Source organism: Carassius auratus, chromosome 43 (assembly GCF_003368295.1).
Source record: "Carassius auratus strain Wakin chromosome 43, ASM336829v1, whole genome shotgun sequence".
NCBI lineage: Eukaryota > Metazoa > Chordata > Actinopteri > Cypriniformes > Cyprinidae > Carassius > Carassius auratus.
The window spans coordinates 9,339,169-9,358,135 of NC_039285.1; the positions used below are offsets into that span (position 1 = coordinate 9,339,169).

At 38.0% G+C, this 18,967-nt stretch overlaps 1 protein-coding gene across 2 annotated transcripts in view; it reads left to right on the forward strand.

The window, feature by feature from the left end:
* Positions 1-2,496: 2,496 nt before the first annotated feature.
* Positions 2,497-18,967, forward strand: part of LOC113061640 (phosphatidylinositol 4-phosphate 3-kinase C2 domain-containing subunit alpha-like) — a 35,812-nt gene continuing 19,341 nt past the window's right edge. Inside the window, exons 1-6 of one of the 2 annotated variants that reach the window (XM_026230935.1) lie at positions 2,497-2,602; positions 6,189-7,338; positions 12,695-12,795; positions 13,158-13,318; positions 16,563-16,683; positions 17,760-17,871. In XM_026230935.1, the coding sequence (XP_026086720.1) occupies positions 6,259-7,338; positions 12,695-12,795; positions 13,158-13,318; positions 16,563-16,683; positions 17,760-17,871 (1,575 nt within the window). In that variant the 5' untranslated portion in view covers positions 2,497-2,602; positions 6,189-6,258. Of the gene's footprint in view, positions 2,685-6,188; positions 7,339-12,694; positions 12,796-13,157; positions 13,319-16,562; positions 16,684-17,759; positions 17,872-18,967 lie in introns of both variants that reach the window. The other variant, XM_026230936.1, reaches the window with a different exon arrangement.

Sequence of the window (18,967 nt, forward strand, 5' to 3'; positions counted from 1 at the left end):
TTTCAGATGAGAGCAAGTTTTGTATTTCATTTGGAAACCAAGGTCCTAGAGTTTGGAGGAAGGGTGGAGAAGCTCATAGCCCAAGTTGCTTAAAGTCCAGTGTTAAGTTTCCACAGTCTGTGATGATTTGGGGTGCAATGTCATCTGCTGGTGTTGGGCCATTGTGTTTTTTGAAAACCAAAGTCACTGCACCCGTTTATCAAGAAATTTTGGAGCACTTCATGCTTCCTTCTGCTGACCAGCTTTTTGAAGATGCTGATTTCATTTTCCAGCAAGATTGGCACCTGCCCACACTGCCAAAAGCACAAAAGTTTGTTAAATGACCATGGTGTTGATGTGCTTGACTGGCAAGCAAACTTACCAGATCTGAACCCCAGATAAAATCTACAGGGGATTGTCAAGAGGAAGATGAGAAACAAAAGACCAAAAAATGAAGATGAGCTGAAGGCCACTGTCAAAGAAACCTGGGCTTCCATACCACCTCAGCAGTGCCACAAACTGATCACCTCCATGCCACGCTGAATTGAAGCAGTAATTAAAGCAAAAGTATTGAGTACCAAGTATTGAGTACATGTACAGTAAATTATCATACTTTCACAATTTCTTTTTTTACTGGTCTTATGAAGTACTCTAATTTGTTGAGATAGTGAATTGGTTGGTTTTGTTAAATGTCAAAATCATCACAATTAAAAGAACCAAAGACTTAAACTACTTTGACTGTGTGCATTGCATTTATCTAATACACAAGTTTCACAATTTGAGTTTAAATACTGAAATAAATGAACTTTCCCACAACATTCTAATTTATTGAGATGCACCTGCAGTCTATGTTACATGCTTTTCATTTTAGTGTTCTTAATTTATTTTTTTGCAGACACGGGCTAGGAATTAGTCCTACTTTCATGGCAAACTGTGGCTGGGGTGGCACATCATGTTCTGCCATGGTTAAAGATCTGGCAGTGGCAGTGTTTGGACAAGATACGTTGGCTACTCATGGGCTGTCTAAGGCATTACAGCAAAGCCAGCCTTTGACCAAGACGAAGTAATGCTCATCTTGGGTGAGTTAAATGTCCATCTTTTTTTCTTTGCAAAAACATTATATTACAGTGCAAAATTTGAATGATTGATAAGATAAATTGCATTTACAGACACTACAGAAGAAATTTCCAGATGTTCTAGTAAAGTTTATCAGAACCATTTTGTGATGAACACATCTTGAGGGTAAGGTAATAATTTGTTGCACGCACACACACACACACAATCGTATTGGTTATTAAGGGGGCTCTACAAAGGTGTAATGGTTTTTATACTGTAGAAACTGTAGTTTCTATCGCCCTTCACCAACCCTACCCCTAAACCTAACAAAACTTTGTGCATTTTTACTTTCTCAAAAAAACTCATTCTGTATGATTTATAAGCATTTTGAAAAATGGGGACATGGGCTATGTCCTCATAAGTCACCCTCTCCTTGTAATACCTGTGTCATACCCATGTCATTATACAAAGTTGTGTCCTGATATGTCACAAAAACATGCCCACACACACACACACACACACACACACACACACACACACACACACACACACACACACACACACACACTCGTATTGGTTATTTACGGGGACTCTACATAGGTGTAATGGTTTTTATACTGTAAATGCAAGCTTGTTTCCCCAGCAAAATTTACTGGTATTACTATACTTGTGGGGACATAAGGACATAACACTGGGAATACCAGGAATACACACACAACATATTTTAAAACATCAAAGCATCTTTTGTTTTTGCAGGAAAATGGAGTAGATGCTGCCTTATGGCTGTAAATTGGGCTATGTTTCGCTCTGATATAACAATTTCAATCAATTATATAATTTGTGAAAATACATTGTTTTGTTGTGACGTTATTTCTCCTGCATGTATCTTGCAGAAGACAATTTGGAACTCCTACATAACTTCATATATATCCTGCACAATAATCCTGCAAAAACGGCATGTTTTAAAAAGACCTGTATTGCAATTCCTGGATATAATTGTTTCCTTCATAAAATTCCTGCAGGTTTTCCTTCAGGAAATTGAGCTGAAAATCCTGTATCTGGATAATTTTTCCTGGAGGATATTCCAGCAAGTGTGTTTTTTTCTTTTGTTGTTGTTGTTGTTTTTTGTGTGTAAGGGCTTAGTTTATTCATAGTTTTTCAGGTAGCTTTGCAGGAAGGCTTCTTCAATCCTTTACGATTGTGTAAAAAAAATTGTTTAAATGTGCTTTAGAGTCAGACCATGTAAAACTTTCCCATCAAAGCTGTATTTCCCATTAAAACAATAACAGTTATGCTACTCCCATAACACAAAAATGCTTTACCGTTATAAATTTCATCACTGAAGTGTATCGTTGTGTTAAACTGAAAATAAATGTTCTTTTTTTTTTTTTTTTACTCCGATAACCAAAAGAGTCGTGGTGTGTTTTCTGAGCTCCAGATGTCGCTGTTTCTCTGTAATCTCTCCACTCTGATCTCCTGCAGGAACTGACGTTTGTGTCTACGACTACAAGAGCAACATTTCCAGCTGGAGGAAAATGTCCAGCGTCAAAGATCGGAGAGTCTGAAGGTGGGAAATCGTCATTTATTCACATAGTTTCTAACAATTCATTTAAGTTTACCCGTCAGCTCTATTTGTCCGTCTACCGGAAGTAAGTTAGGTTGTCCGAGTATTTGTGCTGTTTGTTTTTCTCCTGCTTGTGTTTTCACTTTTCTTGGCGCGTGAAGTGCCGAAACGTTTGCTCAAACATTGCGTAAAAGTTTCGGAAACAACTTTTTAATATATATCTTTTATTTTAGTATTAAGACGTAGTTTTATGAGCTGTTTTACAATGTTCGTCGCAGAATATTTACTGTTTGAAATATTTCTGTTTGAAATATTTGAAATATGTATCTGTATTTATGGGAGACTAGAGACTGGAGGCTTCTTTGCTTATCTATTGTGTTTGCACACATAAACGTTTGTTTTTTTCCGAAATGTCTTCTAAACAGCGTTTCTCCTTCATTAATTATTCAGATAAGCGGGGGTTGCATTTCTATTTTGGTCACTTAAATTGAACAATCTTTAATATAATATATTCAACAAATCCCTGTTGCGTTCAGAACAGGTTAATGAAAGTCAGGGATGAAGCTCGAGTCTCTGCTGCTCCTTCACTAAAAGGGTGAAGCCCAGAACACTAATTTTACAATAGTTATATCATATACATTCTCTCATCAGTTTTTAAAATTATAATCTTATTGCTGATAAGCTTTTCTTTGTTTCTTTATGCAAGAAAATTATGCATCTCATTGCATTTTTTGCTAGGACCGCCATTCAACATTTTCAAGCTAAAATAGCACAGTTGATAGTATGTGTAATAATTATAATATCTGAATGTTTCTGCTAGGAATAAGAGCTATTTTGTATGCCGCGTTGAGTCCTATATTGTTGTGGTTTTGCCTTGTTTTTTGTTTTTTTACTTTTGCCAGGCATAACTGAAATAGGCTTGTGTAATTTTGTGGATTCAGCACATATGGCTTCTTTAAAAGTTCAGCTGAAATGGTGGCATGTAATGGTGTTTGTTCCTGGAGTGTTGCGTCATTGTATTTATATGCATGAATCATGTGCCTTGGGTATGCTAGCTGGACATGCATGTGTAACTTATTTTTTGGCTGTCCTGCAATTGTTTTCTGTCACGTAAACTCACTGTATTGTGCATACTGTAAGCTAAATATGTGTAATGCCCGATTTCACACATTACAAGTGCTGTATTGTGTTGTCTATCATCCATTTACCCTTCTGGACCTTCTCATCGTCCTGGGAACTATTTGTCTTCCTTTGACATGTTTTGCAAGCGTAAGAAGAGAATCTCAGACTAAACTGTGTTTCAATTTCTGAGAGGTAAAAGCGAATGGATGTGTTTCTATTTCTGAGAGGTAAAAGCGAACCGATGTTCATAAACTGACACACTGTCACCTAAAAGCTATATGCATTATCTAGTTATTCATTTCTATCTTAAAAGAGTGACTTCTGTACTTTGAACAGCTGCACTGAAGCTTAATAAATCATTTTATTGTAAAGTTCCGTTTTGATTTGACACCACATTTGAATGGTTTTCCATTCGTGGGTTTTCAAAATCATAAACAAGTGATGTTTCTCATTGTTAAAACAGTGCAGCCAGGCGTGCACCCTGAGGGGTGAGAACTGTTCCCAGGAGGTTTGAGCTGCAAAGATTTGATAAATCCTTCAGCACAGAGTATGCCACCTGCTTTTTTTTTATGTTCTGACATGAAAAAGAGAAGGAGAAACGGTAACTAGATGTTGCTCTCCATATGTTTTAACCATTTGACCTGTTATAGTCATCTTAAATATATTTTGAACCAGAAAACAGATCTTTTGTTCATTGTTTATATGTATTATCATGTGCAAAGTCTTATTGTTTTTGAGACCAGAGCTTCATGATTTCATAATGTAGCATACTAAATATTCAAGCATAATCTTTTTGCACAATTGATGCCTTACTGATAAGACATGCTTGGTCTCTTCTGTGAGCAGTGGTCAGAGAAACCGTCCTCTCTGGATTCTGGATTCCTCACTGTACACAATGGCCTTGGAGAGAATATTGATGGCCAGGCTTGGCAGCATTGATGTCTTTGTGAAACTAAATCAAACTGTATGACCATTTCCCGGCACATTGGGATTGAAATGGATATTGTTCTTTGATTATTTGTGGTAGAGGTGGGCGGTTTGAATAACTTTTATATTATGGTAATTATATAAATAAGGGTTTATTTGCTGGAAATGCAACAAAAATATTTATATATTAAATGAAAATGTGAATTTTAAATAGATTTTTAAAATGTTTACATCACTCATCTATTTATTTTCTGCTTTTTCAGATAAGCTTGCTGTTAAATATAGTTTTCATAATGCAAACTAACTTGATTATGAAATATTATTAAATGGATAATTCAAACTATTAATTCTGTTTGCATAAGCAGCATTTGAAGATGTAAAATATGAATTTATACCTGCAAATGTACATCAATTAAATTCTTTATTTTAAAATGGATGGCTCCAGTCCTCGATTATGATTATGAGCTATGCTCCAAGCCATTGTTAAATACTCTATAAACACACGCCTCTGATCTCATTACATCATCATTTACCTCATCAGTGTTTAGGAGAACAACCATTCTGTTAAATGTTTCTGAAGAACTAAGTTGCTTGGCAGAAGTATTCTTTTTTAATTATTACATTTTTGTTGTTGTTGCATCTGAACATCTGTTAAGTGCTATTGCTTGGCAACTGTGATCAACTAAACTCTGTTTTGCATTGTGTAAAACGCCCCTTAATGTCATATTATTCTTTGTCTTGACTCTTGACTTGTTAGAGACACATCTCTGTGTTTTTTCATTGCTCCTTGTTTTGTCCCTACTTAAGTAACGTAAATCTGTCCTGTTTTTTTAGCACATAATGAAGTTGTAAATAAGAAGCTGTTCTGTCTGTAGTTTGCAACTAATTGGTTCCATTTCAATTGCAAGCTGGCATGTCTCGAGCCTGTAAGGCACAGGGATATGTCTGGTATGTGTTTGTAACAGCCTGCCATTCACAACAACTGGCCACTCAAATGAACGATATTTTGCAGTTGATTTTTTTTTTTAAGCATTTCCCAATCTAAAGACTTCTCATTTCAAAATATTAATTACGCCTTTGTCAGAAATCAAATACTTGTGATCGTTGCATCGTAAAATGAAAGATTTTCTATGATCCTGCCATAATGATGACTTTTTTTGTCAGGCTTTAGTTGCTGCTGTCAATTCAACTTTTCCTAATTTAAGGTGTAGGGTTGCATTCACCCATTTTCATGTTTAACAAGGGCTTTTATATTGAACATAAGAACAAAAAGGACTTATTCATTTGATTTATGTCAAAATGTCAAGTTATTGTTGGTGCAAAATGGACTGGTTCCTTTACTGCGAGCTCATATGTGTAAACACAGCATTGTGAACAGGATATTTGATGGTTAAAAATCCCCCTGAGCTACTTATACTGACCACTGACTCTAAAAATAGCACTACCAGTGCTTCATAATTGTCAGTGAACATGCAATACATCTTTTGAAATCACCGATGTCCTGAGTTCCTGATACTAACATCTCAATTTCCTCTTGTAGGCACCTTTTGTAAAGCTCATGCCAGAACCCAATGGTATCCCCATGTACATAGCGAGGCAAAGCTGACACCATGGCCCACATATCCAGTGGCAATGGGTTTAAGTTTGACAGGCCAGCCACTCCGGGGGAAGACCGGCCCAAAACGATTGTGGGAAAGGAGGAGGCTTTACGTATGGAGTTAGAGGCCTTGGATAAAATCAAGCGTGAGAAAAGACACACACTCCCAGTCACAGCGTCTTCTATTAATTCTCTTCCCAATCCAGTGACACAAACATCCACTAGCCGGCAAGAGAAAGACCTCATGGTGTTCGCCGAATCAGAAACACAGAAGGATGAGCAAAAAGACAAATTTGAAGATATTGATTTAGAGAAGCTGACCAAGGAGGAGCTGGAAAAGCTGCTTCTGGATGACAGTTTTGGAGTAAACAAAATGACTAGACCTTCCTCTCTGCTAGGTTGCAATCTCAGTGCATCGTATCCTGGAGGGCATGCGTTCAACCCTGCTTCATTCCACTGGACACCCACCCCAACACACGCACAGACTCCCATCTTCCCCTCTGTTCCCTTTCCGAAGCCTACGTGCTCTTTCCAAAATGGCTTTAGTCCAGCTTTGTCTCCGTTTATTAGCCTGCCGGCTCAGCCGACCCCCTTCCTCTCCTTTACGCCAGTCCAACCACCTGCTGCTCTGGTCTACCAGCAGCCTGCCGTCACCCCAGAGATGGCCAAGCTGTTTGACAAGATTGCCAGCACTTCAGAATACTTGAAGAATGGCAGGTCCTCCAGCATGGAAACTGAATCGGGAAGTGTCAAGTCCCTGGAGCCCATGCCTCAGCCTTCAGAACCTCCCAGTTTCAGCCGATTTGAGTGGCTGGACCTAGACCCACTCAACAAGCGCAAGGAAGTGGAGGTAGAGGGGACACGCACTGTATCGGGCTGCCCTTCCATAGAGGAGTCTGGGACTGCTAAAGACCCATGGGATGCAGTTCTGGATGAGCATGAAGTTGTGGATAATAGCAGTTCCTCAGTACAGGTGGAGAGCAAGGTGACTTTAGCCACTCAACCCAGAAGAGCATCAACAGGGGCAGCCGTAACAAGAGGCCAGTCCTTCAACATACCTGCAACCTCAATGGATCACAGCCCAGGCAAACAGGTAAGAGGAACGTCCTTTCTACTGACCCAGAACATTTTGGCAGCACTGTTTGTTCAGAAGTGATTTCCACATCCTCTTGTGCATCCTCTTGAGTTAGAAAAATCTGTAATGGGTGTGTAGGAGGACGTAGAAATGATCCCAGCAAGGTATCATCAAATTCAAACCTGTTGTGTCTAATGCCCACATAGTGAACAACCTATTGTACTGTATGTGCTTTTTGTCAATGTAGTCAGCAAAACATATTTTCGAAATCGACTGTATAGTTGAATGTAGTCGGATGACTAATCAACTAGTCAACATTATAGTGTTTTAAGAAAAAAGTGTTTTTTAACGATATATATTGTGAGAAAGATGCTGCACAAGATGTGAGCGCAATAAAACAAAAAATTATTTCCTAAGGACAATGGAAAAGTAATGCAGTAGAATGCAAAACATTCTATATGAACTGCCCTTATGGTTGTAGCTGTCTCACTTTAAAGGCGATGAATTTAAAAACTCCCTTTCGGAGAGGGCTTTACCAGTCAAACAACTAAAGCACAGTGTGTTAATACATAAAAAAATTAAACTAACACCACTAATTAAGTCCCTAAGCCCCTATTAGACAACATAGTATTTTATAGGTGTCTCTCATGCTTGCATAAATTCTAATTCTAGCACTTTAACAAGAAAGCAGCAGTGCTCTGTGATATGACAGGAAGTGGCAGTTAAAAATGTGTGCATATGGTTTTCTGATTATTATACAATGTCAATGTGGTGAATGTCTTCTTTACACCACTTTCTGCTAGGGGCGAATTGCATTTTTCATTTTGGTTTTGTTCGTCATGGTTGGGTTTTTATCATGTTCTTCACAAGTTCTGCTGGTGCTTAGTCTCTTTCATTTTACCACCGTTTTATCTAAACCTCTTGCTTTTATCTATGGTCTTTTTTTAGAAATGCTGTAACTGATGCCAAAATAAAGAATGACTTCCTGAGAGGGATGTGAAACATTGAGTGAAACTTTTATTACTTGTGAGGAGTGTGTAAAAGGGTTTTCCCCCAGAAATCCCACTTTCTGTATGGGTAAGGGTTAAAAAGTATTTGCATTTATTTATTTTCCTGTCTAGGGCAATTGGCTGTTGTGACACATTTCCCATAGTACTTGAATAATTTGTACCCATTACTTCAACAAAGGGACAGCTTTCATCTAAGGATAAAATTAAGGGGTCAGAGGGTTCAGGCTTTGCACTTCCTCTTTTCAAGTTTTAGGACTATTGTTGTTATTATTATTCTGAGTCACACATCAGATCTAGTTCATATTTAAGGTAACACTCTGCTATTCTAGTATTTTGTAGTAAATGGGCTGTTGTCTTTGTGTGTGTATGTCTATATGGAGGACTGCTGCTGGTCTCATTAGCAAAGACAAGCCCCAGCTAGCTGTTTTTGCCCCATGGGTTCTTCCCTGACATGCCTGCAGTGGGTCCGTGCAGCTCCTTAGTTGCCATGGCAGCTCTCTTTCGGAGTCTGCAAAAGAGCAGTGAAACTAATCTGGGCTTTGGTTCTGGTGTACAGTTACTCTGCTCCATCACACACAACACAAGATACTCTTATCTCAAGCCCTAGATATTTCAGCCCTTATCAGCACACACATCCCGAAAGACCCTTTTGTTGTTGGTCTTGGTGTAAGTGTAAGTTCACTGTTGCCATTACTTCATGCTTGTGGTTAGGGTTAGTAGAGGAAATGCTTTTTTTTTTTTATTAAGCTTTTTCAGTAAACCGCATTAAGGCATATCCAAATTATGCATTCTCTCCTGATGTAAACAAATAAAGTATTGGTTTCAAAGGTGTGTGTATGTGTGTGTGTGTGTGTGTGAAAGATTTAGGGTGTATTCACACCGGTCTTGTTTGGTTAGATTGAAACGAACTCTGGTTCGTTTCCCCCTTTGGTGCTGATCTTTTTAGCAGGTGTGATTACAACAATCGCACTCTGGTGTGTTCATTGAATCGTTCATTGAATCGATTGTAAAATCGATTTTGCATGTCTAAATAAGTTTTATACGGCAAATAACACCAAATATAGGTAAATCCACGGACAATGGGCAGGAGGAATGTAAAGATTCAATTTATTGGTAAAGACCAATATTTCTGATGATTTATTGGCATGAAGTGGGGAAGAGAGGAGCGAGTGAGAAGCATTCTGAGATACAGGCTGTTTGTGTGCTCTTCTGAATTGGGAATAGCGAACATGCAATACGGCATGCTCTTGATGAATTGTGACGCAGCTCTTGCAAAATACCTTTTTTGTTCGTTGTCTGTTTCGGAGCTTAAGTTACATTACATTTTTCTTTAGTTTTAACTATTGAGCTGTTGACTAGAGCAGTGCTGATTGGGGAGAACGGAGGTGCGCTCAGTCTGTTGGTCAGTAACCACTCATGGCTGCAGTCATGCATATGCTCTGGAACATAGTAATTTCGCGTCCACGTCGCAGGCTTTTTAGATTAGCAAATCGTCACATCTCAAATCGCGATTTCGATTTCGATTAATCGCACAACCCTAGTGTTGATATTAGATATATGGCAGGTCTATTAGATTGCATTTTAAGGCTTAATGCACAGTTCCAATACTTTTGACATGCCTTAAACACGCATGTGCCAGATATGGCTGTGAGCATTTAGAAGCAGCCACATTTCAGAAATGCCGCGTTTCCACCGAAATTACCCGGAACATTTTTACCAGGAACTTTTTTTCCCAGGAACTTTTTTCCCCCCAGACCTGTTGCTTTATGTGTTTCCACCACGGTGTAAAGTACCGGGAAGATTAGGCAAATGATTGGTGACGTAGGTCCGCGCGCGTTTCTCAATACAAAGTACGCTGATTTAAAAAAAACAAAAAAAAGTACGCTGATTTTGGACGTGCATCATCGGTAGTTGGTTCAGACTTTGTGCATTCGACTGGGGAGTGTGATGTCAGCAACGACGCAGGCCCGGTAAATCTATAAACAGCAGCGTACTTGATAACTTCAGTCAGCTCGTCTTGACTACTGCAATTTTCCTTACTGTGTATTTACAATAAAACGAAATAGGATATCAAATACCACTGCCTCCTTTGGTTTTCATTTAAGCATAATTACAGCTGCAGAAATGTACTTAGTTCAGGGATATGCAGCCATTACAATGAAACGAAATATTATATAAATTTGCCTTTTTTATTTTCATTTTAAAATATGGATAAATTGAATACAGACCAAAGAAAACCTGTTAGATTTACCCTGCAGCTCAATTATATTTTATGTTTAACCACTAAAGACACATCAGAGCCAGCGGCACATATCAGAAGGTCTATCCCAGGAGAGGCTGCTCTCGGCAGATACATGAGGACTGAGCTCTCGCTGATCGAGTCGAGCTCACCGTCTCCGAGATCGGCGAAACACATGTCTTTATAAATAAACAACAGATTTGAGTTTTAAACAACTACATTCTCACATGAAATACTTTTAAAATTACATTTCATGACACAATAACAGTAATATTTGAAAATGATCTGAATAATGGTGTTTGAACTCAACCAATGCTGCGTGAACTCAGATGGCTTTGGCTACAGCAATTTTCCCCTCAGTATATTTACAATAACACGAAATAGGATATAAAATACCACTGCCTCCTTTCGTTTTCATTTAAACATAATAACAGCTGCAGAAATGTACTTACTTCAGGGATATGTGTAACGTTATATACAGCCATTACAATGAAATGAAATATAGACTTGCCTTTTTTATTTTCATTTTAACATATAGATAAATTGAATACAGACCAAAGAAAACCTGTTAGATTTACCCCGCAGCTGAATTATATTTTATGTTTAACCACTAAAGAGACATCAGAGCCAGCGGCACATATCAGAAGGTCTATCCCAGGTGAGGCTGCTTCTCGGCGGATAGATGATCACTGAGCTCTCGCTGATCGCGTGGAGCTCACCGTCGCCGAGATCGGCGAAACACATTTTTAAATAGGCGCTCTCTTTATAAATAAACAACAGATTTGAGTTTTAAACAACTACATTCTCGCCTGAAATACTTTTAAAATTAAATTTCATGACACAATAACAGTAATATTTTGAAAATGTTGATCCAAATAAATGGCGGTTGAACTCAACCAATGCTGCGTGAACTCAACCAATCAGAATGTTTAGCGCCAAAGTCCCGCCCCCGAAAGTTCCGGAACTTTGAAAAAGTACCACCTCGCCAGAGGTGAAATGTGCTCTGAATGTCCCCTCCAATTGTGAACACTGAACTGCCCGTTAGCTGATCGTACGTGTGGAAATGAAGTTCGTTTAATGTCCGTGTGGGTATTTGGATACAAAATAATTAACTCTTTCTTGTCAGTTTACCATTAAGCACTCAGTCATCAGTAAATTGTTTGATCATCTGACGGAAGTTCAGTCATATTTATTTAGTGGAAGTATTATCAGGTCATAGGGACCAGAGTTCCAGTTAGTGCATATCAGTATTCTTAGCAACAGTAGTGGAGAGGAAGTTCCAATTGCTGTGAATTCCATTACACACAAACATAGATGATGATTTTACTTCTGTTCTTTAAATTATTTCTTTGCAGAACCCACATGAACTTTTAGCCTGAGGAAAAGGTCTGTTTGGACTGGGGGAGACTGCATGTAGGGCAGCCAGAACTGTAAAACCATAGCTCCAAGCAAAAGCGGATGAATAATTTGTGAATGTGTGTCACGTGGCGTCTCATTTTTCTCTAAGGTTAGGCCTAGAGCTTTGGCCTAATAAACAGCTAAAGAAACCATCACATCTGATGCATATATGTATATTACCCACAGTAAAACATGTGACCTGCTCTTTTTGTCCATATTGACATTCTTAAATATAACTTTGATTACACTTATGGTGAATGTTTTAGAGGCAGATGTTTCATTAGAGACCATGTTAAGAGAAAATATCACAAAATAATGCCTAATCCACTTGTTATACCATGAGATTACATTTATATAGTCTTTCTTAGCATGTGAGCCATTGTTGAACTGAATGTACCCTTAACTCCATGTTGATGTTCCTTTCCTTCCTGAAGGAAGTCTCTTTTTTTTTCTTTTCTTTTTTTCTTCACATTCTTGGTATCCTCTCACCAAACCGAGACGTTTCGTTCCACAATTGAACTTGGATGTTAATGTCATCGCTCTATTGATCTGTTGTCTATTTGTTACACCTTTACATAATACAAACTCTAAATAATTTGTTTACAACATGCATTTAACACGTGATTTCCTATGTGTAGAACACCATTAGTGAAAGTGAAGGTATAGTATAATAGTCCAAAAGTCTGATCATCGGTATAACCATGGCTTAATGTCTGTCTGTTTACAGGTCTATAAAGGAAGTACAAATGCACTCTCGAAGTACTCCATCTTACAGGGAAATGACGCCCAAAATCTAGAAGTCGTAGCATTCTGTGAAGACATTTCAAAGTGAGTTGTGTGTTGTTGTTGTTGTTGTTGTTGCAGAAGGTCCCAGGATACCTGAATCAGTCTGTAATGTTGGATTCTATAGGGAAAGCAAGGCTAATTTGGATCTGAAGGGCTAATTTTGGAAATGCCTCAAGACCTCAAACAAGGACTGCTAACAAGTGAAATGTAGGAAGTCTACAGCTGTGTAGCCCATGTAACAATGGGAGCTAGTAAATTGTTTTATGATAACATCACACAAGCAAAGAGAGCATGCATATCAAGATTAATAAAGGACTTGAGACTGAACCTTGTGGTACACCATATTTACCTGTGTTAGGTCTTTGTTTACCCAAAATGTTGTCTTTTTTTTTTTTTTTTTGCAGACTGAGGTCAAAGTTTCCACATATCGACCTGGCTACCAATCCTGGCTATGTTCTCAGCCCTGTGATCACTCAGAAGGATGCAGGAGGAGACAGTGGGGGCAGTGTTAAAGTATCCATTGAGATTTCTGATTCTCAACAGCCTGTAACTTTCACTTGTGATGGTAAGCATTTCTTTGTGACTGTGAATTGAGTCATTACAAAAAGCTATTGACAATGAAACTGTTAGCATAACAATTTTCATATAAAACATTTAAGGCAGTTAAAGGAACAATTCACCCAAAAAAATTAAAATTCTGCAGAAGAAAGTTAGTCATACAGGTTTGGAATGTCATAAGGGTGAATAAATTAAGCCATCATTTAAATTTCTGTGTGAACTATCCATGTACTCCCTGTTAGTCAATAATAAGCTTCTCTGGATGTCTGCTATAAAGGAAGCTGACAAATGAAGAAGTCACAACACAGTGCCAGAGAGCATTTATGCTGCGACACAATCTTCTTTTTACATAACTGTCATAGTGCATCTGCTCAACAGATTCTTCGATTGGGGTTCCTGTGTTTTTCATTTTTTAGATTGCATCAGATTTTTTTTACTGAGTAACCTCTCTGTGGTCCAGGCACGGAAAGTCCTTTTCATTGAGCTGTAGTGGGCTTGGCTCAGTTCCCTGTGAAGCGGCTATGTTCTGAAGACTGGCGGGCCTCGTTTTTTTTTTTGTGCTTGGTCTCTGACCACCTCACTCCTGGCGAGAAATCAAGACTGGCCTTTTGTGTTGAAGAATTTTTCTGTGTTGTTACTGCCTAAGCCCCATAGCTCTTTTTGTCCTGGATAAATCCAGCATAGACTGTGATCTTAGGAAGGGAAAAGGGGGCACAGTGTTTATTGGGCCCTGAAGTTGCTTCACAGACGGCTAATATATTAAATGTAATATGTATATTAGCTAGCTTTTCCTCAAGTCCACACCATAGGCAGAGTTTAACTTTTATGTGTGGGGGCCCAAATATTTTTGTTATACATTTCATGTATTTTTATGTAATACATATTCTACACTAAAAAATAAATTTAGAATGAACAATAACTGCTGTACAGAGTAAAAAAATAACATAATGCAGAAAAGCCGCCTCTTTTTCTGAATTGTATAGATGACCACTATCTTTCTCTCATCTTTTCAGATAAATTTTCAGTCAAATCGTTCTGTGTGCTAGATTTTTTTTATGCTCCTCTGGCCGGGCTTCAGGATGGTTTTTATGTCAAAGTTCAGATGCGGGTCAGATCCCTGGCCTGTTTTAGGCGTCTCCTTACTTTTATATTTTAGATATCCATGTATCCATGAATAATCCACATTGATGTGGAGAGATACAGAGGAGACAAATTGTTGAATAAAGTCTTTTTTTTTTTTTTTTCCCATTCAAAAAGTATTCTTGTCACTTCATAACGTTACGGTTAAACCACTGATGGGTTTCTATTGATATATTTATCATATCTGTGAGGCATGTATTCGCTGAGTTTTAATTCATTTTTGTGAGGCACTCCTGTTTAAGACGAGACGACCGAAAGCGCGTCATGTTTTCTTTATTTTATAAAAGCTTAACGTTTTGTTGATATTGTGAGTGTACACAAATAAAAGTAATAAAATCATGATTTTTTTCATAGCTCAGACAAAATCTTGATTTTAGAGCCTACCAAATAGTTTGTAACAATATTCATATATTCCATTTACATTCATCAATAAAGTAATATTTTTTCTATTACTTAACTTTCTTTCTTTAAATATCGTCCGATAATTAATGCGCATCTCGTCAATAAAGCTGGTTCTCTAATCAGCTGTTACTACACGGAGCCATGGTTAACTGACAAGCTGCGCAAATCAACGCTGATAATGAACATGAATTGGCGCAGCTTGTCAGTTAAAAATGGCTCCGTGTAGTAACACCTGCTTTATGTGAAATCACACACCTGATCGAATTTACCGCTGATTAGATAAACTGCTTTACTGACAAGATGCGGATTAATTATCGGACGATATTTATCGTGCACCCCTATTAATGCATGCAGTGAAGCACCATACAGCTAAATGATGGACATACCATCTCATTGCATGTCAGTGCTGACTGTTTAAAACTTCAAAGAAGAAAAAGAGCTTTTTGGTTTGTTTAAGTGGAGGAAAATGCTTAGCTGTGAAATGTTATTAAAGTTTGCAATTCCAGACATTCTTTCATGAAAGACAAGGCAGATTAAGCTGAGGAGGTGACTAGGGTTTGAATGTGTGGAATACGAAGGCTTTTCCAGAATAAACTCAGATCAAGTGTCTCAGTTTTCTGATCTCTGGATCAGACCTTATCCCTTCTCCTTTTCAAATGTAGGTATATCCATTTGACAAAAAGTTTAAAATTCATAGTATAGTAGCTCTAGCTTCAAGACTGTGCATATATGGTCTGATGTTCTACTCTAGCTTTTCTGCCTCATAGTTTTTTTTCCATGTCTTCCTTATGGCTGTAGAGTTCTTGCCGTTTAAGAACAACCACATTCTCCTGACATTCCAGCCCCATGTGTGTTGCTGTAGTGCCATGAAAAGAGGAGGGCAGAGGAGGAATTTTACTGGCATCCCATAACCCTTCAAAGCAACCCCAAATCCACCACAAATTAGGCATGACCATCAGACCTTTAGGCTTGAAAAACACTGCAGACATGAACAGTCCAGGCTAGGCACAGCTCACTTACTGTAATTCAGCCCTAGGTTTGGAGTTTGTAGAGAGGATCATTCCAAGGAGGGGTGTGGGGCATGTTATTGCTGCTGCCTGGGGTGACCATGAACAAAATGTTGGGTGTCATATTTTTGCTCTGATACAGTTAAACATCTCATGCCAAATCCATTTCTTGTCGTAGTTTTCGATCTCAATGAAGTAGTTCACAATTAGTTCAGAGGTCCTTTTCCAAATGGCACCCACGTCCCACGCTGTCCTCAAGTCAACACTTTACTGCATGAACTGTTTAGTAATAGTCCACTGTAAAGCCAACACCAGTGCAAGCTTTGCAAAATGGTGCATACTGCTGGCCGCATCATTTTTACGTTTTGTGCAGCATCAGGCAGACTACATCTGCTTGATGGTTCTCAATTCATTTAAATGGACAGTTTACCCAAAAATGAAAATTCTGTCAGCATTTACTCACCCTCATGTAATTCTAAACCTGAATAACTTTCTTCTGTGGATGAAGATATTTTGAAGAATGTTTTGTCCATACAATAAGAGTCAGTGGAATCCAAAACAATATTGGACACCACTGACTAGCATTATATGGACAAAAACACATTTCTTTAATTAGCTTCTGTACTTTTTCATTAGCTTCATTGTGTTCTCAGTCAATGGATGTCTTTTTCCCTCAAGTTTTCTGTGCTTTTTTCCCCCCAGTGAGTTCTCCAGTGGATCTGCTTATAATGCAGGCTTTGTGCTGGGTCCATGATGACCTGAACCAGGTGGACATCAGCAGCTACGTTCTTAAGGTCTGCGGACAGGAGGAGGTTTTACAGAAGTGAGTCTTTCATTTAACATCTCTCTTTCCTTTTTGCAGGCATTCTGTCGTATTACATAAACAAGTCCCCTGCCAACATTCCTTGAAAACTGGGTTATTTTGCTTCCTTGTTTGCTTTTTACCCACACCATTGGAAGAGCAGAACCAACAGATCAAGGGGAGGGGTTGTCTGCTCTAATAAGGAACAGGGGGAATTGGCAAAAAACTAATCATTCCAAGCTTTAGGAAGAATTGAGTCTGTATTGCAAGGTATCCTCCCTTAGTTACTGTGGGTGTCCCATGTTATTTGTGTAAGTTTTGAAAGCTCTTAGTTTCTCGTTATGCTAAGCTATAGTTCTTCAGATTCTGGCTCAGTGCTGACTCTCTTGTCCTCATTTGACTTTGGCAAGTTGATACTAGTGATTACGACCCTGCTCTGGCCTTCCAAAGCACAGTCATCCAGGACTCATCTCATAGCCAGGAATGTTCTTAGACTGCAATCTCAAAAAAATTTGATTTATTTTAGCTTTTATTATTATTTTTAAAAGTTTGGTGTTGGTAATATATATTTTGTTTGTATTAAGATTTCTTTTAAAATATGTCTCTTGGCAAGGCTTTATTTATTGATCTAATATATAATAAAAACAGTAATATTGTGAATATTATTACAGTTCATAATATATAGTTCATAGTATATATTTTAAAATGTAATTTATTCCTGCTTTGGTAAAGCTAAATTTTTCAGAAATCATTTTTATATGAAGATTTGGTAACATTTGTTCTTCTTATCCGTGTTGAAAAGAGTAATGCTGCTTAATATTTTTGTAAAAACCAAAGAAAGTTCAAAGGACAACATTTGTTTGAAATATATTATTAACGTATTTTTTATCATTTTAATGCATCCTTGCAAAGTAAAAGTATTAATATATTTCAAACAATATCTTAATAACCCCAAACTTTAAAATGGTAGTTATTGTTACAGTTATTATTACTAGTATAAAGAGTTGAGATATTATTCAGTTATTCATTGATTCATTGAGTTATTGTTACTTTTGGCTCTGGTCCATGTCTGAAGCATCTTTAACTTTGTCTTCCAGTAAACACAGTCTGGGCAGTCATGAGTACGTGCAGAACTGCAGGAAGTGGGAGACTGAGATCAAACTACAGCTCCTTTTTCTTAGCACAATGAGAAGAGATCTGGCCCGAACGGTAAAACCATTACAACCACTAGAATAAATAATTAGAAACTAGTTCACTGCACTACTATATTCACAGGTTATAAACAAGACATATTTAATGGATAAATGTTAAGTGGGTATAAAAAAAATAATTACCCCCCTTGAAAATAATCACAAGTTGTTGCTTTGCAGCCTGAAATGAAGATGGACACAGTTTGTTTTATCCAGCTGAATTTACTCAGTGCAACTTATAACATCCAAGTGAAAGATATAACACCAACATGACCAAAAAATAAATAAATGAAACCGAATCACTGAGTTGGAAAAAGGATCACCCCCTTGTTTCAGTATTTTGTTGAACCACCTTTTGCTTTAATTACAGCCTTTAGTCTCTTTGCACATCTAGACTTTGTAATATTTGCCCTTTCTTATTTGCAGAACTGCCCAAGTTTAGTTAAATTTGATGGTGACTGTTTGTGGTCTGCTGTCTTCAAATAATTTCACAGATTTTCAAGGACATTCACCTTTTTTGCTGTGTGTGGTCAGTTTAGATGTGTGCTTTGGATCATTGTCATGTTGTAAGGTAAACCCTCTCCTTATTGACAACTTTCTGGCAGATGGAAGATTTTCCCTAATAATTTTACCCCATCCATTTTTCTTCTATCCTGACAATAGTGAATGAATGCTGTTATCTGGATGGTGAGCAGTATTTGATTTCCACCAGAGATTTCGTTTGGTACTGAGGCCAAATCATTCAATTGAAGTCTAATTTTGGCAAATCTCAGTCATGACTGCATGTGGCCTTTCTTGAGGAGTGGCTTTTTTCTTGCAACCTTCTCATACAAGCTACATTTGTGGAGAATTTGTACAAAATGTCATTTTGTCATAAACTCCTGCATCAGCTTCAGAGTTGCTGTAGGTCTCTTGGTCGCATCTCTGAGCAGACTCTTTTATCCAGTTTGGAGTGACGTCCTGATCCAGGGAGGGCCGGTGTTCTAACAAATGCCTTCCACTATTTAATAATAGACTTCACTTTGCTTCTAGGCATTGATAAAGCCTTTGAATTTTTTTGTATCCTTCTCCTGACTTGTGCCTGTCCACAACTTTATCCCAGAGATCTTTTGACA